The sequence below is a fragment of the Gossypium raimondii genome, chromosome 6 (assembly GCF_025698545.1).
Source record: "Gossypium raimondii isolate GPD5lz chromosome 6, ASM2569854v1, whole genome shotgun sequence".
Taxonomy (NCBI): Eukaryota; Viridiplantae; Streptophyta; class Magnoliopsida; order Malvales; family Malvaceae; genus Gossypium; species Gossypium raimondii.
The window spans coordinates 1,031,715-1,055,458 of NC_068570.1; the positions used below are offsets into that span (position 1 = coordinate 1,031,715).

Consider the following 23,744-nt stretch of genomic DNA (forward strand, 5'->3'; position numbering starts at 1 on the left):
TTTGTTCTTTTTAACACTGTATCTAAAACTACTTATAGCCCATTATCAACCGATAAATAGGAGGATAATGTGCTTTAGTGTACTTGAACCCACGTCCTTCTGCAATGCATATGCCAATCAAATTAAGACTCAATCGACACATATATTTTTAATTTTAGATAATAACGCGACATAATATTAAAATACCACATCTAAATATAAACTCAATAACTAAATTAAAAAAATATTAAATTACATGATAAAGAACCTTAATTACTAAATTCAAAAGATAATAATATCTCTCAGCAAAGTAGTTGATAATCTCAATGGTAAAATAAATTGACATAAATATTTCTTTTATGTAATTTAACCACATTATGGAAATGATGGTGAAATTAATAAAATCCTTTAAAAGATTTAAATATAAGATGCCAACACAGTAGATAAGTTCAATGACAGAACACAGTAAAAGAAACTAACATAAATATTTCTTTTAATGTAATTTACCCACATTTTGAAAATGATGGTGGAATAAATAAAATCCTTTGAAAGTAGTTGTGGTAAAATTCCTATGGAGGTCCTTGTTATATTTTGTTTTCCTTTAAAAAGATGGGTAAATTAATAATTGTATGTTAAACCAAAGAGTAAATTCGTTCTTCTATTAAAATTTCATCCAATTTTACTATTGAAAACGGGCCTCTGTATGTTAACAAGAGGTATACGTGACACAACATATGTCACTGTTTGATTATTTTGTCAATTACATCAATTTTTAATGGTAATATAGATAAAAATTTTAATATAAAAAATATATTTACTCTTTAATCTTATATACAAAAATTAATTTATCCGCAGATTATTGGTGTAATTGTCAACTAAATTAAAATCAACTGACAAAAAAATCAATATAGTTAATTGAAGTAAAGGATTTTTTCCCCTTAAATTACGTCCATCCGAAAATAAAATTTATAATTTTGCTCTACAATTGAAGATTTGGGCCCCCCCCCCCAATGGGTCCAAGATGATTAGTGAACAGACAAAAGCCTCGATTTGATCAATCATGGGAAAATGTGTCCCTCATTGATAAGATTTAGGTAAGATATGATGGTAATTTGTTTAATGGAGATGCTGTTAATGTAAAAAAATAATACTAATATATCATTTCGTAGTTACGTATGATATTAAAATTTAATTTGAGTTTGAGTGTAATATTTAATTTTTATTTACATTAAATAAATTAATTAATATTTGACATGTATATTGGTAGCAAAATACATATACTTAATTGGGACAAAAGAACTTTAAAATATTAAATTGTCATTGAAATTAAATTTATTGCAATTTACTTTTTAAATTTACTTTCCTTTTCTAATTTGAAAGTAAATATTTTAACTAATTTAAATCTAAAAATAACAAAATAATGATGAGAAATTAAGGTTAGCATTGCAATAATATTTGAAATATCTTAAACTAGTCTAAACTCAACATCGATAAATGTCGAGCTCAATATCTAGTATATTGTTGAAATGAAAATACTTAAATGTCCAACTAAAATTATACTAAAATATTTAAATATTTCTCAATATTCGAGTTCAAACCTTGTAGAAAGCGAAATTTAAGTATATTATAATCAATAAATTTAAATTATCTACATATTATTTGAATCAAATCGTATTAAAACTCTAAATTTAGATATCTGAATATGTTATTTGAATAAGTAATACCGATTCAAATAATGAATCCATCTAAATTGCAACAAATTGTAATTTTAACATATTATACGAATGAACGTTAAGTGAGACGATTTAAAATCATAACAAAATAATAATTTAGGAATAATTTAAAATTTAAAATTTAATATTAAAATGAAAAAAATGAGTATAATTAGAAGACAAATCATAATATAATCCTTTTAAAAATTCGTCCGTCCAAAAAAAAAAGAAATTTTAGCAGAAAAAGTCCATAATTGAAGATGGGAACCAATACGGTGGCCAAGATGTTGCTATGATTCGTGGATCGAATAAAATCTTTATTGCATTTGCATTATTTTTCATGTATTTGTATATGATAATTTATTTTATGCGCCTTACAAAAATTATGAAATTATAAAATAATATATGATAAAATTATAATTTAATTCCGACCTCTCTTAAAATTTTTTAAATTTACCGTAAGAAACACATTGTAGGTACGATGGAATTCAAAAAAGGTTGAATCAAATATGATTTCCGTAATGGTAAAAGTTTGAATTGGATGCAAAATAAGTCGAGTAAATTAAATGGTTTTTAAAATTTTCTTTAAAATTACCATTTAGAGCTATAAATAAAAATAAATAGAAACTTGAGTATCATATAAATTAAACACGGTATAGTTCAAACATATGAACAACTACTAACACGTGCATGTGGTGTAAAAGACCTTTGTTTTTCCTCATCAAGATAATCAAGACACCAGTAAAATATGTCATATACTAGTATTATTATTAAAATAGAAAAATATTTTCAAATGCTTATCATAACTTTTGGGTAAATTATACCCAAAGTCACTAAATTATTAGTAAATTTAAGTTTTAGTCTCTCAACTTCAAAAAGTAACAAAATGGTGAATAACCTTCTCTTTTACAATTTTTTTTTTATAAAACAACTTTGAACGTCACAAATCTGTAAACCTGTTATGGTGTTTGCCATTATCGACCCTACCTGATTACCTGACTGGGGTTGACCCGTAGCCTGCATAGTTCTCATATTGGGTCCGCACTTGATGAGTTCGCATCCTCCCATGAACTTGTATGGGGTGGGTTCGCACCATTATGTAAGCAAACTTGTATGTAGAGAACATGTGTCAATCCTAGAATAGAGTACGTGTTGGCATGCATAGGGGTCTACCTACGACGTCACATCTGGAAACCATATCATATAAATAGAGAAATTAACACCCTTTAGAGACAGACAAACAAAAACACTCAACAAAACCAAAATCCAAACAACTTGCTTCTACGATCACCGGCACTAACTGTAAAATCGACCTAGATCTAAGGTACATTCTTCTACTCATTGATGGGTACTAATCTACCGTTTTAATTTTCAAATCGTCGCTTGGAGTTTGTTAGCTAGGCTTTTAGAAGAAAAAAAAACCCTTAACAATCTAGTGACTTAAGTAAAAATTTTCTAATATTTCAATAATCATTTTATAACTTTATAAAATTAAATGACCAAAACGTAAATTTATTTATAATATAATGATTTTAGATGTAATTTAGCTGAAATTCTTTTAATAATCATATATCTACCATGTAGATTTCACAATCCATCATAATTTTAACTCCAAATAATGCACACATTTCCCGAGTGATCAATGTTTTTGTCATTGCTTGGCCCTGCCACTACTATAAGTACATACTAGATTTGGCTCTCTAATTGCAATTCACATCACCTTTCCTAAGCCATATTTGTTTCTTTTAGCTAATTCCATACTTCTCTTTCAAGAAATCAGTAATTCTTTAAACCCTTCTAATGGCTTCACGTGATGCCACTGTTGAGCCAATTACAAGCTCGGTTTCCGATACAATGCTCCCGTCTGAAACCGGAGAAACCAAGCTTCCGGTGAAGAAAATCCCAGGTGATTATGGGTTACCTTTCATTGGTCCAATCAAAGACCGGCTCGATTATTTCTACAACCAAGGTCGGGACAAGTTTTTCAAATCCAAAATTCAAAAATACCAATCGACAGTAATCCGAACCAACATGTCACCAGGTCCATTCATCGCTTCGAACCCTAAAGTTATTGCTTTACTCGACGGAAAGAGCTTTCCAATCCTTTTCGACGTATCAAAAGTCGAAAAAAAAAACCTTTTCACTGGTACTTACATGCCATCAACCAACCTCACCGGCGGGTATCGGATTTTATCCTATCTTGATCCGTCGGAACCCACACACACTAAGCTCAAACAACTACTTTTTTTTCTCTTGAAATCGAGTAGTAACCGAGTTTTCCCTGAGTTTGAAGCGTGTTACACTGAGTTATTCAAAACGGTCGAAAATGAACTCAATGAAAAAGGCCAAAGTAGTTTTGAGAAACCTAATGAACAAGCTGCATTTAATTTCTTAGGTAGAGCTTATTTCGGTTCAAACCCGGTTGATACTAAACTCGGAACCGACGGTCCGAGTTTGATCGCTAAATGGGTATTATTTCAACTTGCTCCGGTTCTTTCCCTTGGTTTACCCAAATATATAGAAGACCTTTTAATTCATACGTTTCCATTACCATCTTTTCTTGTGAAAAAAGACTACAAAAGATTATACGATTTTTTCTACGAATCGGCCGGTTCGGTTCTTGATGAAGCTGAAAAAATGGGCATTTCACGTGAAGAAGCTTGTCATAATCTTTTATTCGCTACGTGCTTTAATACCTTCGGCGGCATGAAAATCTTCTTCCCCAACATGTTGAAATGGATCGGTAATGCCGGACCGGACCTACACCGTTCATTAGCAAAAGAGATCAGGTCGGTGATCAAATCCAATGGTGGAGAATTAAGTTTGGGTGCAATGGAACAAATGCCGTTGATGAAATCGGTGGTGTACGAAGCTTTCCGTATTGAACCACCGGTGCCGGCGCAATATGCAAAAGCAAAGGTGGATTTGTTGATTGAAAGTCACGACGCCGTTTTCGAAGTGAAAAAAGGGGAGATGCTATTCGGGTACCAACCGTTTGCGACCAAAGATCCGATAATATTTGAAAGAGCTGAAGAGTTTGTACCGGAGAGGTTTATGGGTGTTGAAGGGGAGAAATTGTTGAAACATGTGTTTTGGTCGAACGGACCGGAAACGGAGCATCCGACGGTGGAGAATAAACAGTGTGCCGGTAAGGAATTTGTGGTGTTGATTTCTAGGTTGTTTGTGGTGGAACTTTTCCGACGTTATGATACGTTTGAGATTGAAGTTGGGACATCGACGTTGGGGGCTGCCATTACCATAAAGTCGTTAAATAAAACAAGCTTTTAAGTACACTGTAATTTTCGTCAATGCAAGGGCTTTGTCAAATGTGTCATGTTTTTTCTTGAATAAATAATGTATTATCGAGTGTTGAATTTGCACCATATTTCGTGATCAGTTATTTATAATTTCGAAAAACAATCACAGTGAAAAGATTAATTATTACTCTTGACTATAGACATCTTTGTTTCGATAATTAAAATATGTAGCAAATTCTTGTATTATTTGAATAAAATTGGTTAAATTTTACTATTAGTTAATATATTCATTTAATTTGATTTGATTATTTTAAGTTTCTATATATATTTTTTCAATTTTAAAATTTTGGGTAAACTACACTAGTAGTCATCTAATTATTAGTAAATTTTTGTCACAAAAGTTACAAAATTATAACTCAACTATTCAATTTTATTTTTTCTAGTAATTCAATTTTTTGGCACCACTGGTTTAATGGAAAATCTTAGAGGTCTCTAAATTACTCTAGACTTCATTAGAATGTTGATAGATAGTCTTGTTATTGGCTACTTTAGTGGGATTAATATTATAAATAATTTGTATTTCGGCAACTGCAACAATATTTATATATGAGAGACTTGTATAAGTTAACGAGTAACTTAATTTTATAAATTAAGTTTTTAGAGAAAAAAATTAGAGGAGAGTGATTTAAATATTCAATGCAAGTGTGAGGTCGTCACATCGACGAATGGTCGGATTTAAATCCTTCGTTGTACGAAATTAAAAATAATGCATTAACTTTCTAAATAAATTCCCCTAAACATAGATGATTATCGAACTACTTCTACCCATTAAGGTGTACAATTAAACAACTAGTTTTTGGCCATAAGATCATGGATATTTAACTATTAAAATATTACATATTAAAACTATTTTTTTACTAACACATAATGGTTAAAAAAAACTGGTGTAATTTGACTTGAGACATTCAATTTTCTTCGATTTTAGTTAATTCAATAAATTTTACTAAATCGATATAAAGTTAAGTTAAAATGGTTAAATTAATCGATTATTTGTAAATAAAATCCAAAACGGGATTAAACGATTCAATCGACTTTGGTATATATAATTTTATATATTTTAAATTATTATTTGTGTTTAATTTAAATTTGGGGTGAGTTAAGTTGAAACAATTGGCCAAATCTAAAATTAAATAAAATTTAAAAAAACTAAAATTGAAAATCATAAAAATAATTTTAACTACCAAAATATATATCTATAATTAAGAATTATCACAATAATAAAAATAAAATTTAAGATATTATTTGGTACTTAAGTTTGGTTTCAATATTCAATTTAGTACCTAAGTTTTTTATTTTTATGTTGATACTTGAACTTTTTTGTCCCAATTAAATATCTAAGTTCGACTTCAATATTCAATTTAGTACACAAATTTTCTTTTATCTTAATTAAGTGTTTGTGCTTTTTATTACTAGAGCACACGTGTCAAACATTCATTGAACTACGTGATTTTGTTTGAGCTGGATACCAAATTGAACATTGAAACTAAACTCAACTACTAAATTAAAAAAAATATATGTATCAAATTAAACAGTAAAATAAACCTCAAATACCAAATAGGAAATTAATCAAAATAAATAAAAGAGTTGAATATTGTTATAACAACTAAAAATTAGTGCAAGAAATTGAAGAATTGGAAAACTTGTACAGATTGAGTTCTATATTATTCTTATGTTACTTGTAAGACATTAAGACATGTGGGTTTTGTTTGGTTTGAGGCTGTCAAACTTGGACTTCGGGCAAACAATGTCAACTTATAAATCATGCTTTTTTTGGGTTAACAAATAAAAATCAATGTCGTCTACTACTACTGCTTTATCAAAATAAATATTTTCATTTAAAATTAAAAATATTTATCAAAATAAAAATCACTTAATATTAAATATTAATTAATTTTTATTTCTCAAGCATCAAGATATCCATCCGATCCATTAATTTGTCAAAGGGGCGAATGTAAAATTTCAATTTCGTGCTTAATGTAAATATATAAAATATGGTAAATTAAAATTTGTCCACTCTAATTTTTTAAATTTTATTTCCTTTTACCCAAAATTTTAAAATTGACTTCCATATAATATTGTCACATTCAAATATGCATGTAATTGGAATAAATTGGTGTATTAAAAATAGGATTAAATGTCATTATCTCTTGTTTGAATGTTCTGATAATTGCTGCAGAATCTCAAAATTCGAATTCATCGACCAGATTGAGTGAAGAGTATTATAATCGGCCTAACCCGACTTATAATCAACAAGAAGATGTGTCCATTAGCCCATCCATTAACAACACCTCTCCAAATTCTTTCATCATTAATCGAAAGCCCTCACTCTAGCTTTCAATATACATAATCCCATTAACAACAACTCTTCAAGTTCTTTCATTCTAGCTTTCAATATACCTAATCGGTTGCTTCAATCAAGAAAGGTGGTTGTGATATTGAACTCCCGCTAAGTAAAAGATTAATTACGATAAAACCAATTAAGAGTGATGTATAACCTCATGATTCTCTAAGAATATTTACTTTCCTTTTTATGATCATAATCCCATCATGTTAAGATTCTCTAAGGATATTTAGTTTCCTTATTATGATAAAACCAATTAAGAGTGATGTATAACCCCGTGATGTTAAGATTCTCTTTAGAATATTTAATTTCCTTTTACGATATAAATTAACAAGTAGTTAGGTGTAATGGTAATATATATTGTACTCTTAAAAAGAGGACCCAAATTTGAATATTGGGTAAGCTACGCTAGTAGTCACCTAGCTATTAGTAAAATTAATTTTTTGGTCATCCAACTATAAAAAATTATAAAATGATAACTCGATTTTTCAATTTTGTCTTTTTTGGTTACCAGCTAGCTAATGGTGGTAACTTTGAAAATTGACATAAAAGTAACTTTAAGCTTCAAAATTTACACATTTTGCAAATTGGCCCTTTTGCAATTTTGTCTTTCTTTATGACCTTTTACATAAAAAACTAAAAATCAAAATTATCAACTAAATTTGGTTTAAAATATACAAAAAAAAATATAAAACCAAAAATCCAAGATAATAATTTTATTATTTTAAAATTAACCCACAAAATGCAAAAAGGAAAAGGTAAAAAGAAACCAAATTGCACAATGTGTAAATATCGAGGGTCAATTTTTTTTAAAAAAGTCAAGACTAATTTGGCATAATTTATAAATGCTAATGGTTAATGTTGCTATTATTCCAATTTTAAAAGCTATCACCGATAGTCAACTAGTGACAAAAAAAATTGAATGATTGAGTGACCATTTTGTAACTTTTTATAATTGGATAGCCAAACAAAATTTACTAATAGTTAGATGACTACTAATATAATTTATCCTTAATTTTTTGAGGGATTCAATTGATGAAATGTATTGTGTGAAATATTCAACTGGATGCCCTTTATTAATGGTTTAACTTTTTGTCATGGGTTCATTGTACCTTTAGTGGTGTATTTAACAATTATAACTACAAATTCTTGCAAGGACCACAAACAAATAACTTATTCAATTTATAATCATTACGAAATGGAAGGCTTGGAATTTTAATCCAAATTGGGTTTTAACTCATCCTTAAATTATATTTTGCTGACATGCATGCATTTATTTAAAGCATGGTGGTGAGAGTGTTGAAGAGAATGGGAGCTATGTATTTATTTAAAGGGGTTTTGCAGAGTTGATTTTATTGGCTTTGGTAGCAAGCTTTTGAAATTGGAAAGATATTTTATTAGTCAATTGAGTCTTAAATTAATAAAGGTAAACCTAGCAAATTTGTTCTTTTAAAAGTTTCAAATTTCCAAATATAGAAAAAGGAAATTTTACATAATTAGAAGTATGCAAATTAAGAAATTTCCTTTAATACATGTATAAGGAAATATTTTCTCATATAATTGAACCAATTTTGTACTCTTCAACCCATCAAGTTTGAACAGGATAATTTCAACTCTAATTAACTATCTAATTAACCAATAAAAATAAGATCCAAGAACAACCCATACATTAACAAAGAATGCTGAAAATTTTTGAACAAATAAGAAATAACATAAATAAAGAAAATAAAATATTTCAAGGTGAAGGGTTGCTTATCTACTTTATGTTTTACTTAAAATTATAATTAAGATCGTTAATTGAGTCTTAATTTGATTGATAATGGTGTTATTGTTAATACAAAAATATGTAAGTTCGATTATGTTAAAGTACATTATCCTCAAATTTAAAAATCAAAGAGAGATGTAAATAATTTTAGACATTATATCTACTATATATATATACTTTTGGTCGTCAAGATAAGTACTACAAGACATCATTAAAATAATATATAAATAAAGAAGACTTACGTAACATGATTGTGCTAATAGTACTGCTAATATTTAGCTCAAAATAAATAGGTGCCAAACATTAATTAATGAAAATGTATGAGAGCACTTGCTGTTATATAAAAAGTTTGGATAAATTATCTATTAGTCCTTATATTTTGCAAAAGTTATAGATTTAGTCTTTGTATTTTAATTTGGTCATTTTAATCCTCACCAATCGTTAACTATTAAATTCATTCATTCAATTGCGTTATGTTATTTCCAAATGCGGCAAACATATTATCATTTGTGTAATGATATGTCAGCTTGTTATTTCCACATATTACTCACTAAAATTCAATTAATGGATTAATGATTGACATTTGCATCAAGATTAAAATGTTCAAATTCGAAAAGTATAAGAACTTATAATGATCTAATTGCATAATATGGAATTAAAATTATAATTCTACGCGGAGTACAAGACTCGTAGTTGACTTTAACCAAATGGGTTTAATTGCTACTGTTTAAATCAAGACTAAAATTTTAAAATTTGAAAAGTATAAGGACTAAAAGAATAAATTTAACCAAAAAGTTTGTAATGAAGATAAAAATGACAGCAAATAGAGAATAAATTTCAAAAGCCCATATGTAGAATTCAACTCAAAGACATTGTACAACGTTGGCGCCTGAATAGTTTATTTATCGTTGTCGGCCGGCCATGCCATTGTGCTATAAATAAAGAGACTTATGGCTCTCTTTTTTGCAATCCATTCCATCTTTTCAAAGCTATATTTATCTTTTGAAGAAATTTTATCACTATTAAACCCTCCTAATGGCTTCTAGTGCTACATTATCTTCTCGACGTGCTAATGTTCGCAGTCGGCTGTCAGTGACGGTTTCCGAGCTTGAAAAACCCGAGCTTCCTTTGAAGTCAATTCCCGGTGATTATGGACTTCCTTTCATCGGTGCAATCAAAGACCGGCTTGATTATTTCTACAACCAAGGTCGAGACGAATTTTTCAAATTCAAAATCCAAAAATACCAATCGACTGTACTTCGAACAAACATGCCACCAGGTCCATTCATTTCTTCCAACCCAAAAGTTGTCGCTTTACTTGACGGAAAGAGCTTTCCAATTCTTTTCGACATATCGAAAGTTGAAAAGAAAGACCTTTTCACTGGCACTTACATGTCTTCAACTTACCTCACCGGAGGGTATCGAATTTTATCATATCTTGACCCATCAGAACCCAAACATGCCAAACTCAAACAACTTCTCTTTTTTCTCTTGAAATCAAGTAGAGACCGAGTGTTGCCGGAGTTCAAAGCGTGTTACACCGAGTTATTCAAAACGGTGGAATATGAACTCGCGGAGAAAGGTAAATGTAGCTTCCAAACACCTAGTGAACAAGCTGCTTTTAATTTCTTAGCTCGGGCTTTCTTTGACTCGAATCCAGTTGATTCTAAACTCGGAAGTGACGGTCCAAGTTTGGCTAACAAATGGGTTTTGTTTCAACTCGGTCCGATTTTCACCCTTGGTGTACCCAAATATATAGAAGATCTTTTACTCCATACATTTCCATTACCATCTTTTCTCGTTAAAAAAGATTACAAAAAATTATACGATTTCTTCTACGAATCGGCCGGTTTAGTTCTTGATGAAGCTGAAAAAATGGGTATTTCACGTGACGAAGCTTGTCATAATCTTGTATTCGCTACGTGCTTTAATTCTTTCGGCGGTATTAAAGTGTTCTTCCCGATTATGCTTAAATGGATTGGTTTAGCCGGAGAAAACCTACACCTTTCATTAGCAAAAGAGATCAGGTCGGTCATTAAATCAAACGGCGGAGAACTAAGCTTGTCCGCAATGGAACAAATGCCATTGATGAAATCCGTGGTGTATGAATCGTTTCGTATCGACCCGCCAGTTCAGTTTCAATACGGAAAGGCGAAGAAAGATCTTTTGATTGGAAGTCACCATGCCGTATACGAAGTGAAAGAAGGGGAGATGTTGTTCGGATACCAACCGTTTGCGACGAAGGATCCGAACATATTTGACAGAGCCGAGGAGTTTGTACCCGACCGGTTCATGGGTGTCGACGAGGAGAAGTTGTTGAAGTATGTGCTTTGGTCTAATGGACCGGAGACTGAGCATCCTACGGTGGCGGATAAACAATGTGCCGGTAAAGATTTCGTGATGTTGGTGTCTAGGCTTTTTGTGGTGGAATTTTTCAGACGTTACGATACGTTTGAAGTCGAAGTCGGACCGGCACCGGTGGGGGTGGCCGTCACTATAACGTCGTTGAAAGCTGCAAGCTTTTAGAGACGATAAAACTTGTTAATGCAAATGCTAACATTTAAGATATTATTGTAATTTCTTTTTATCGTTCGTATGATATTATTGTAATATGTCAAATCATTTCTAACGTAGATTTATTAAAAGTCAATATTATAACATAAGTTGGTTTGATTTATTATTACATAATATATTTCTTCGGATAAATTTTAAAATTATATATGAATTTTGATTCAATATTTAATTTAATACATGAACTTTGATTCGATGTAACTATACATATAAAATTTTAATTTTGGTTCAAATGAATACATAAAATTTTTTTGGTGTAAAGAAAACAAAAGTTACACTAACTTAAAACATATGAAATCGATCCATGGGGAGCTGCAAGTAATACCAAACCCTCCTCTCTATCAAAAGCCATTTTTGTTATGTAATCAACATCATTATTTCTTTCTCTAGAGATATGCTATATAGCAGCCATTGACCAACCTTCTTCAGGAGTGAATGAATCCACGTAGTTAAAACAAAGTTCGAGGATGACAAGAAAAGGTCTTGAATGGCCTTCACAACCTCCACAATATTGGTCTGAATCAACACTCTCTCATAATTCCAACTCTGTAGCATGTTCAAACCATCAAATGTTCCTCATAGTTCAGCAAAAAAACTGAGCACTTTCCCAAGCACCTATTAAAGCCTAAAATCTACTTTCCTACATGATCTCGCAAAACTCCTCTTGAAGCAGCGACTTCGGTTTCCATCTTGACAGCATCGTCTGTATTTAATTGAACCCATCCATCCTTCCAAGGGATTGCCTCCCTTACTTTTTGCCACATGAAAATTTAATTTTCATTCAACTATACACATTTAACGAATAAATGCATCACTTTCTTTTCATATTAGATAAATATAATTATTTATATATGCAATATGTAAATGTAAAATAGTGTTATATTGATAATTGTTTTAGTGATTTGTAAAATTGAATCAAATAAAAATTCCATATATAAAATTACACAAAATCATAATACAATATATAATTTTAAGATTTATCTTCTTTCTAGGCTGGTGGGTGAATTTTTGACCTTCCAAACTCTCTTTAAATATAATAAATTTAACTTGATGAGAAAGAAATTAAAGTTATTTAATTTATAATATTTTATTTTGAAGAGTTGGAATCTTAGTTCTATCTACTTGTATGAAATAGAAGTAAAAGTATCATAAAACTTTTGTATTATATATTAATGTAACAACCCAATTTCGATCTTAATCGGAATAGTGATTTTGAAACCACAAATTCGAGTCAAAAATTTTTTTAAATATTATTTTCTGTATTTATAATTTGTGAATTAATATGTGTGAAAATTTCGTGATTTAATTTTACTGTTTGTGTGCTTAATTTGAAAAAAAAGGACTAAATCGCATAAAGTGTGAAAGTTCTATTTTACAAGCTAAACGTGTCTAAAAGCTATAGAATGTTAATTGGAGGTCCCTAATGTGCAATTAGGCCTTGTTTAGGGTGGTGGCTGGCCATAGGGACAAAGAAAATATTTGGTCAATTGGTTAGGTAAAAATTTGGTGACTAAATTGATTTTTATCATAAAATAAAGAAAAGAGTGATACCATCTTTTCTTCTCCACCTTCACCACCGAAAATTAGCAGCAAAAGAGGGGTTTGAGAGCTCAAAAATTTCAGCAAGCTTTTCTCCCTACAAGTAAGTGTTTTGATGATCATTCTTTGATAATTTTTGTATTTTTGGAACCCTTGTAGCTTGAGCTAGCTAATGAGGGGACTATTTTGCAAAATGGTTGGAAGTCTAGGGTTTTGCCATGTGAACCTTTATGTTGGTTTCTGCATTTTTATGGAAGAAAATGAGTCTTAGTTGTTAAATAAACAACTTTTGTGAAAGGTGTTACCATGAAAACACCTAAAAGGACCTTTTTTTGTAAAGGTTATAAAATTGGTGTTAAATATGTGAAATAAATGACATGTATGGACTTATATGAGTCTAAGGAATATTCGGCCAAGCTATAGTGTGGTCAAATATGAAATATTTTGTATTTTGTGAAATAGGGACTAAACTGTGAAAAATGTGAAATGTCAGGGGAAAAAGTGAAATTTACTTATTTATGCGTTTTTGACTGAATTGAATGAAATTATGTTTGAATGAGTTTAATTTGAATATGTTTAGATCAAGAATTAAAGAAATCAGACTTGGATCGGGGGAAAACAAAAGTCGTCGATTAATTATTCTGTTCCGGTTTATCGTTGTCCGAGGTAAGTTTATTAGCAAATAGACGATATAAATTCTAAATAAATATTAGTTATATATATGTTGAAATGAAAACATGCAAATATATATGTAGCCGAATGTGTGTAAGTTCGGGTAACAGAAATAGACGTGGATGTGATTTACCGATATTTAGCACTAAGTGTGCGAGTATGGAATAACGGGCACTAAGTGTGCGAGAAAAAAATGGCGATGTCGAATAATGGGCACTAAGTGTGCGATACCAAGATCAAATTGGTTAAATAAGAGAGAGCACTAATTGTGCAACGTCATTATAGTTTCGAAAAATTATTTAGCACAAATTGTGCGGATCCAATGAATTATGAATGTGACATTTTAGATCAAAGAAATCGAGATTTGGACCAAGTACAGGGAAATGTCAATCAAAATGATCGATTCGCGTTGAGGTAAGTTCATATGGTTAGTTTATAGTGATCGATTATTAAATTTGGATTGAGATGATGTATTATTTTATATATATTTGTTATCTAATCATAACTTTATGCAAGTACGAGATTAGATTGAAGAATTAATCGTGAGAAATGCAGGGTCAAGTACATTCGTACTACAACTCGTGATGAATTGATGGAAAAGACCATGGTTGGACCATGGCAGTGAGTGTGCTAGTGTAAGACCATGTCTGGGACATGGCATCGGACAGACCGATGAGTGCTGGTGTAAGACCATGTCTGGGACATGGCATCGGCACAGACAGAGGAGAGTCAGTGTAATACCATGTTTGAGACATGACATCGGCTCGAGATGAGTGCCAGTGTAAGACCATGTCTGGGACATGGCATTGGCACCGACATGTGATCCCATGTAAGACCATATTTCAGATATGGCATTAGCATCCTACCAGGTGTATGAGATATCCCGAACATCCCTAATATTACAAGTAGTTCAACAGGAAATTCAAGGAGTATGCTCAAGATAAGTAAGAGTAGGATATATGAGTATTATGACTAGGCACAGGTATGTATACGAGACTCATAAATAATGTGCTCAGATTATGATGCATAATTGACAAGGATGCAAACGAGTAAGATGTGTCTATGATCACTTGATTGTTATGTGCTAAGATATAATATGCTTTGGTGTAAGTGTGTATAAGTGAAAGTGAACACAAAGAATTAATGAATGAGTGAAATTGACATTAAAACAGTTGTGGGCAGCAGCATTAGTATAAATTTGAAAAATTACCAAAAATGGTGTAAATTGAATTAAAGACTGGGTGAGATATGAAATTAAAGCTTAATGAGTCTATTTTTCTATAAAAGAAACAGAGTAAGAAAAAGAAGTGTGAATTATGAGATATTTGAATTTTAGTGAGACAGGGTTAGAATGAGTTTCGGAATCCCCTGTTCCAAATTTGAAAAATCATTAAAAATTATAAAAAAATAATTATGGAGTATAATTCATATGCTTGAAATTCTTAATAAGTTTATTTTCAAGTGAAATAAACGAGAACATCATATGAATTTTGTACAAGGAGAAAATTGATTTGTAGTGAAGAAGTGTCAGAACTGTTGGACAGCGAAATAGGGGTAAATTTAATGAATAAACTGTATTAATTGGCTAGACCAAAAATTTTGAAATTTCTATGGTAAGAAATTATATGAGTCTAGTTTCAGGAAAAATTAACGGTTCTTCATTCGGAGCTCTGTAGCTCGAGAAATAAATAATTTAGTGATAGTGACTCAAATAGACATATTAATGTGAACATTAGTAATAAGGTGTAAGCATGTGATATAATGATTATATCATCTTAAGAAATTATTGTGAGGATTTGTCCACACAAGTTTATTAATTTCTTATTATTTGCATATGAACTTACTAAGCATTTATGCTTACTTCCCTTCTCTTTTCCTTTGCCTTGTAGTATCGCCAAGTTAGCTCGGGGATCGGTGGATGTTGGAGATTTGCTCACACTATCAATTGGAATACTTGGTATATCTAGATGCATTAATTTTTGGGTTATGGCTTGTATAGTAGGCTTGGTCGTTTTGTCATATATGTCATATTTCTTATGGCTTAAAATATGATCCCTGTTTTGACAAAAATTTTCTAAATTTTCCCAAAAGTTTCCAAAGATCTCGGTTTAGTCTCGAACCATCCTAGAGGATGTTTTGGGCTTTATAAGCCCATATAAGAGAAAAAATGCATGTGTTAGAAAAGTTTTAAATATGACAAAATTTTATGACTCGGTTTTACATGTTCAAGAAATTTAAGTCTGGTAACGCCTCGTACCCCGTTCCGGCGTTGGATACGGGTAAGGGGTGTTACAATTAAATTGTGTTTTAGTTTTTTTACTTAAAAAAATAAGTAAACTATAAAATTTTAGAATCGAATTGATGGTTGAATTGATTAGATCATTAGTTTTTTATTTTACTGGTTTGTCCAGTTTAATTAAATGATTCAATATTAAATGAATCAATAAAATTCATAAAATTTTAAAATATAAAAAAATCGGTTTAAACTATTCCGAACGATTTGTGAGTCAACCAGTCTAACCCCTCTCTTTAAACTGATACTTTAACTGATTTCCGATTCAACTAGTCTAATTCGATTTAAACAATATTAATAATTCATTAAAATTTCACATAATAAGCAGACATTTCTTTTAACACATTAGCTTTTTGTAATCAACAGAGATTAATTTTTTTTCAAATAAAAAGAAGAAGAAAACTATAAACCTACCATTCCTCGGTTGACTAATAAAATTAGACCCATACTTATCCGAATTATTGTTTATTAATTTAAATACTATTCTTTTGAATTTAATTATATAATTTACAAATAAAAAATTATTTTAAAAATTCTTTTATATAAAGAGAAATGAATTTAAATTTGAATCGGGCAAGTCAAATTGAAACTTTGAAGACCTCTTAAATCTTATTATAAATTCTTATTATATCTGTTTTTTTTATACAATATCTAGAACTACCTATAGTTCCTCCCCAATCATTAAATAGGAAGATAATGAGTACTGAAGTACACTCGAATCTATGTCCTCATGCACTAGTAATAATGTCGATACCAATCGAGTTAATATTCAATCGACAATTTAGAGAAGATTTTAATCAGAAAGATAAATGAGTAAATGGATAAATATATATAATGGATTTAAGGAAAATATATAAAATACTTTTTAATCAACATCAACATCAACATCAACTTCCACTTCATTTAATTAAAAAAATTTAAAATTTCACGTTATAACAAATGACCTTTCATTTTTCTTAGGGAGACTGAAATGCAACTTGAGTATATAAAACTTTTACCAACCCTAACCTACCATTTATGGGTTTTACCAATAAAATGAGGACAACTGAATACTTTATTAAATGGGTTTAAACATGCTTCAAGAGATGCTCATGGTCAGGCGGCTCGGCCCGGCCCGACGGTTCGCCCGAAATATGGGAGGGTTTGGGTAAAAATATAAGTCAGAAATATAGGTTTGGGCAAAAAAAGAGGCTCGTTTAGAAAATAGGCTGGGCCTCGGGCACCACTTTTTGGCCCGGGCCCGGCCCGGCCTGGCCCAAATATAATAAATATATTTTTTTAATTTTTTAATTTTTCAATATTTTAAAATACTTTTTTTTATTTTTTTATTTTTAAAATAAATTTTTGGTGTTTATTAAAAATGGGCCGGGCCGGGCTGGGCTCGGGCTTAGGAATTTTTCCCAGGCCAGACTTGGACAAAATTTCATACCCATATTTCGGGGCGGGCCGGGCCCGAGCCTAGGACGCGGGCCGAAATTTTTTCCGGGCCCGGCCCTACCCGGCCCATGAGCACCTCTAGCTTCAACACGTAATTTTTTTAATTTAAACTTTTAATGAGAATTTATTGCTAAAAGTAAACATTGTATTAAAAACACTTAAAAATATTTATTAAAGATTGAATTGTTTAAAGATAAAATTATCGATATTTTTAGAGCGGAATTGATCAGGTCACCAGTTCGCTAGTTTGATCGGTTTGATTAAAAATATTAAAATTTAAAAAAAAAACATGATTTGATTTTTTTAGTCGGTCCATATCAATTCTCAATTTAATCGGTTCAAAGTCATTCTCTAGACTGGTACCCCAACCAGTTCCCAGTTTAATCCAATTCAAACATCATTGTAAACTATTATTCCGATTCGGTAAGATCAGTTAATTTAGGTTAAACTCGAACAATATAAATTTGATCAATGATGTTTAAACTAAACTCATTCGGAGAGAGAGATTAAACTAATTAAATCATGAACCACTCAAAACTGAATTAATCAGGTTAAAAATCGATTGAAGTGGTTGAAAAATTTCTTTATTTTTAATATTTATAAATTTTAATAATTTATTTAATTCAAACCATATCAGCTTGTTGGATTGGAAAACAATAATCTTACTAATTGACAATCGTTTTAGTTTTGAAACTCTTGAATTTATATTGGATTGATTGAATCTTTCTTTATTCAAATTATTAATTTAAATATGATTTTTAATTTAATTATATAAATTATAATCCTTTTAAGTAAAAAGATACATATATATAATTTATAAATAAGAAAAGTATTCTTTTTGGGTTATATTTTTCTAGAAATTTTTTTATATACGAAACGAATTTTAAGTTTTGAACAATGACAAGTCGGATAAAAACAGAGATAAAATTAAAAATCTCAAGTCGCCGCCGCCATCTCATCTAAACTCACTCATCGATATGGACTTAATGTAAAACAAAGTTAACAAATTTTCCCTAATTTAACGAGTATTAAAATATCCAATATCATATTAGTATAATATTCATTTTTTTAATGAGGGATTAAATGGAAGAATTTTTTTTAGGTTTGAACATCATCGAACTAAAAAATTGTTTGTTTGGATTCATCGGTAGGTTTACGAACAGTAATAATGGACTATCGATGGAATTTTGGTTCGTCTAAAGTGACATAAAACACGTCATAACATTAATTTATCTAGATAATACCGTCAGACCACTTGACTATTTGACTCTGACCTATGAGCCGAGTAATTGATGTTATATAAGGCCCAAAACACATACATAGAAGGATATCTATTTTCTTCTCTTACACTCTAACCCTGTATCTCTCCTCCTCCTCACCCTTTTTTCCAATCACTTTTCTCGACGACTCTCCGCCGTGTATTCAATCTATCATCAACAAAAGGCCCACATTTTATAAAAAGTAAATTATTTTATAAATTCTAAATTGGTCAACTTTAAATAATACGTAACATAATAATCTTTTCTAAAATTGCATGATAGATCTTAGAAACAAAAATATGAAAATTTCATTCCTAAAAACATTAAATGTTTATATTAAAAAAAAATAGAGTTGTCTATCAACTCTAAAATTATCTTTCATAACATTATCCCATATATCTAATATTTTACATATAACAAATTATCATATATATATATATATATAGAAACACAAATTATAATTTTATAATATTATAAATTAAAAAAGTTATCCATGAACTTAAATATTTTGAACATCCCATACAAAAATGGTGTAAAAGAAAGGTTTGACTTTTCTAGTTAATGGGTTACATTATTCAACAGGTAGCTTGAAGAAGGTGAGCTTTGTTCACTCAACCATGGATCTTGCACTGATACTGGTGAATGATCCTTCATTTTCTCCATTAAATTCATAAACCCAACATTACTCATTTGAAGCATGAACAAGCCATTTCTATTTTGAACTCCACCATTCTTATTAATTCCCTTGCTTAATGGTTGCTCACTTAGATTTGATGAAGAAGAACAAGGTGACGCCTCTAATGAAGCACCTTCATAATTGATTTCTTCTCCAAGTACCCATCTACTTAGCTTAATTTGTTCCAATTCCATTGCTACATCCATCATTGTAGGTCTCATGTCTCTATGAAATGCTAAACATCTAAAGGCTAGCTCCGCAACCTTGTGGATTGATGATAATGTCCATGGATCATTACTGTTGGGGTTTAAAAATGGGTCTATGATCTCATCTAAACGTCCCTTGCTGATTCTATCAGTAGCAATGGATGCTAAGTTAGCTTCATTTGGTGGTCTTGAGAAGTCTATCACTTTCAATGCTGTTATGATCTCGATTAGAACAACCCCGAAGCTATAAACATCGCTTTTATCGGAAAGATGGAAGTTTTGATGGTATTGAGGGTCAAGGTATCCCGGTGTTCCTTGTGGAGCTGTTGAAATGTGGGATGTCTCGGTTTTTCCGAGCCTAGAAAGACCGAAATCAGCTACTTTGGACTTGAAATTGTAGTCTAAAAGTATGTTGCTAGATTTGATGTCTCTATGGTATATAGGAGGGTCTATAGCAGAGTGTAAATAAGCAATGGCTTGTGCAGTTTCTGTAGCGATGGTAAGTCGAACCGGCCAAGGAAGTCCATCACCTCGTTCTCGTTGTAAATGTTGGCATAATGTTCCATTAGGCATGAACTCGTAAACGAGTATTTGTTCACCGTTTTCCATGGAACAACCTAATAAACGAACTAGATTCGGGTGACTTACGGATGATATTAGCTTGATCTCGTTCACGACTTGCTCGATACAATCGGTGTCTCTATGCTTGATCCTTTTAATAGCAACCCATGAATTGGTATGTAGTTTGCCTGCATAGACTGTCCCAAATGCTCCAGTTCCAAGCCTTTGTTTCTCTGAGAAACCATTTGTAGCTTTCTCTATTTCTTTGTATGTGTAAATCGGAATATTGATGCCCGATGCATCGGAAAACAGTCTTTTCATGCTGTGTTTGGTTCTCGAACTCGATTTCTTGCGCGCGAAGCAACATGTGAGAACTACACAAATCATTAAAGAAGCTCCAACTGCAATGCCTATGAAAAATGAGCACCAACAATTAGTGATGTGATGATCACTAGCATTAATAGGTTCAACATCAAATTAACATTACCTCCGATTAACATAATGACTCGAGCCGTTCCTCCGCATTCACCGGAAACGTACCTCGCCGGGTTACAATTGGAAGAGGCTGTTTAGTTTTACATATCAACAAACACAAAATCAAATTGTTAAAGACTATGGGGTTATAATGCTTAATCATTATCTAGCATCACCTAATATGTAAAAAGTACCATGGACTCTTATGTTAGGAGTCAGATTGCATTTTGCCCTTTTACTAAAAAAATTGGCATATTAGTCCTTGTACATTAGATTAAAGAGTAAAATTATCTTTTTGTTAAAAATTCCATTCATTTCTACTGTTAAAAACTGGTCTTTGTATGTCAGAATGAGGAACACGTGGCACACCACATTTAACTACCTAATTTTTCTGTCAACCACATTAGTTTTTAATAGTAGAAATGGATGTAATTTTTAACAAAAAGGATTAGTTTGCTCTTCTTTTTAGTAAAAGGGGCAAAATACAATCTAACTCCTAGTACAGAGTCTCCATGATACTTTTATCCACCTAATACCATATATGGATTTTATGTACTTATTTGATTGTTGTTTATAGATTAAGGTCTAATGGAGTCAAATTTGATGCAATTAGTAAAAAAAATTACAATGGGGTCCTCAATGATCATCCACTTGCTAAATGATGAAAGAAAATTTGGTTCCTTCCGAGCTAAATGGTAAGGGTTTGACACATTGAAAAGCATTTTTGCCTTTACAAAAATGATGAGTGTCCCCATAATTGAGCAAAGTTTAAGCCACCTTTTTGGCCTGAAAATCAGGGTATTATGTATCATTTTTAGAGCGTAGTGTGTGGCATATGCTATTATTTTTGCTGCCACGCAAAGCAATTTACATTCTCCACTATCATTAATTGTTTTCTTTCTAAGTCAATAATGCTTTGCAAGCTTTAATTTGTTAAAGTGAAGGTTGCTTTTATTGGATAATTACAAAGCTCAAGACCAAGTAAAAAAAATTTCTAGGAGACTCGAGATTAATTTATACATACAATTTCACTATGGTATCCACATATAATTTTATAGTTTTAGAAGAAATTATCATTTTGAGAGCTAAACTCAAGTTTTACTATGTATTAACTTAAAATTTTATAAAATTGGAAAGAACTAAAATTAAAATTTCCATTTAAGGGCCCTACTAGAGGCAAATTTCCTTATGGTTTATCATTATAGCCTAAACAAACTTCGATTAAAATTGAATTAATTAATTAAATTTGTACAATTTAATTAACTTGATTCAGTTAATTTAATTTTAATAAATTAAAATATGTTAAATTGACTAACTAACTGAATTTATATATTAAATCCATATATTTTAAAATACATTTCCTAAACTTAAATCCATTATAATATTTCTCAAATTCAAATAAATATACTCATTATTCAAACCTTAAATTATAAAATTTCCTAATATCAGCCGATTGAGTATTAGCTCGATTGGTATAAATATTGTTGTCAATGCAGGAGAACGTGATTTTAAGTGTGCTGAAGTGCATTATCCTCCTATTTATAGGTTCGGAGAGCTATGAATACTTCTAGGCATTGTCTCAAAAAAGAACAAATATAGTAAAAACCTATAGTGAGCACTTTAACTCTAAGAATAATAAAATTATAATTTAACTCTGTTCGAAATTTATAATTTAGTTTTCACTCAAAAAAAAAAAACTTTCTTTTAAGTCCTAAATCGATTTTTTAAAGTCAAAACTATAATTTATAATTTTTGCCTTTGAAAAATAGAATGACAATTTTAACTATATTAATCATTTGCAGCATCAATACGAAGAAAAAACATAACATGAACAACAAAAGCAAAATTTCCAAAGAGATTCGGTGAAACAGAAGAACTAACCTTTCCGGCAACCATCGCCGGCACGATATCCATCACCAACAAACCCATTTCGACACCTACAATACGATCCCGGCCGTCGATTAACCGGCGAAACAATTTCATCACAAACAGCATTCTCAGAACATAACTCCGAGCACTGTCCTTCAATCCACCACCTTAGCTCCACCACTTGTACTTCCAACACACCCGATTCATTAAAAGATTCCGTCGATATCGACGACAAAAACGACCCACAATTCGTCCCAATCACCTTATCATAATCAAGAAAACCATTACTTTTCTTTTCCGAATAGCAACTAATGTTACTATTATTAGGAGAACAAGTAAGGGACTCAAAATGAGTGTAAACCATGGTAGATGGTATCATGCATGGTGATGGTAAGGAGCAATTTTGTAATAAGATTGCGTTACGAGATGTTGGGGCGTAGTTTTGGCTATAAAGACGATGGAGAGCTTGAAGTGGACGATCACAAGTGGCTTCAATGCTGATTTTTATATGGTTTTGGTTTATGTTTAGGATTGGGAAACCGGCAATATGGTGGTGGTGATGGTGGTGGGCGGTGGTGGTGCAATTTAGTGGGATTTGGCAGGTAGGGGAGAAGCCAAATGGGTAAGGAACATGGTTGCCACCACATGATCGGTTGCAATTTGAGGATTGAATTATAAAGGGGAATGAAAGTATAAGGATTGATATGAAAATAAAATTGGGTTCTTTGGGTTGTTTGTGAATCATGGTTGGGATTGTTTTGTTGATGAGATCATTGAAGGGTTTCTTGTTTCTCAAGTGTATTGCACTTATTAAAGAAAAAAAAAGGAACTTTATTGAATAATAGTAGCAATATGAAGCTTGTGAGATTGAAATTTGGTGTGATCAACAGTTAAATTGATTGCAAAAGGAACACTAGTTACCATCTTGGGTTTCAATATATATATAAGCAATGGAGATAGCTAGAAATTTTATATTATGGGGTTTGATATCTAATTACAAATTTTTGAAAGGATTAAAATATAATTTTATTAATTAATAATAAGGGTCCAAGCCCTATCCAATGGAAGGAAAT

At 31.0% G+C, this 23,744-nt stretch overlaps 4 protein-coding genes across 4 annotated transcripts; 3 read left to right on the forward strand and 1 right to left on the reverse strand.

Moving 5' to 3' along the window:
- The first annotated feature begins 3,408 nt into the window (after positions 1-3,408).
- Positions 3,409-5,074, forward strand: LOC105773950 (allene oxide synthase 1, chloroplastic). The gene has a single exon (XM_012596175.2). It carries the CDS (start codon positions 3,492-3,494, stop codon positions 4,977-4,979), a length of 1,488 nt encoding a protein of 495 aa, XP_012451629.1. The 5' UTR covers positions 3,409-3,491; the 3' UTR covers positions 4,980-5,074.
- A 4,919-nt stretch (positions 5,075-9,993) lies between these two features.
- LOC105774726 (allene oxide synthase 1, chloroplastic) lies at positions 9,994-11,777 on the forward strand. The gene has a single exon (XM_012597281.2). The coding sequence runs from the start codon at positions 10,150-10,152 to the stop codon at positions 11,638-11,640; it is 1,491 nt and encodes a 496-aa protein (XP_012452735.1). The 5' UTR covers positions 9,994-10,149; the 3' UTR covers positions 11,641-11,777.
- Positions 11,778-12,152: 375 nt separating this feature from the next.
- LOC105774157 (uncharacterized) lies at positions 12,153-16,118 on the forward strand. Its single transcript, XM_052632614.1, has 5 exons — positions 12,153-12,233; positions 13,224-13,327; positions 13,805-13,890; positions 14,244-14,310; positions 14,452-16,118. The coding sequence occupies exons 1-5, from the start codon at positions 12,153-12,155 to the stop codon at positions 14,519-14,521; spliced, it is 408 nt and encodes a 135-aa protein (XP_052488574.1). The 3' UTR covers positions 14,522-16,118.
- A 3,222-nt stretch (positions 16,119-19,340) lies between these two features.
- On the reverse strand, positions 19,341-23,581 carry LOC105774156 (wall-associated receptor kinase-like 14). The gene is made up of 3 exons (XM_012596536.2): positions 22,684-23,581; positions 20,816-20,893; positions 19,341-20,738 (listed from the first exon to the last, which is right to left on the reverse strand). The coding sequence occupies exons 1-3, from the start codon at positions 23,414-23,416 to the stop codon at positions 19,444-19,446; spliced, it is 2,106 nt and encodes a 701-aa protein (XP_012451990.1). The 5' UTR covers positions 23,417-23,581; the 3' UTR covers positions 19,341-19,443.
- Between the last annotated feature and the right edge of the window lie 163 nt (positions 23,582-23,744).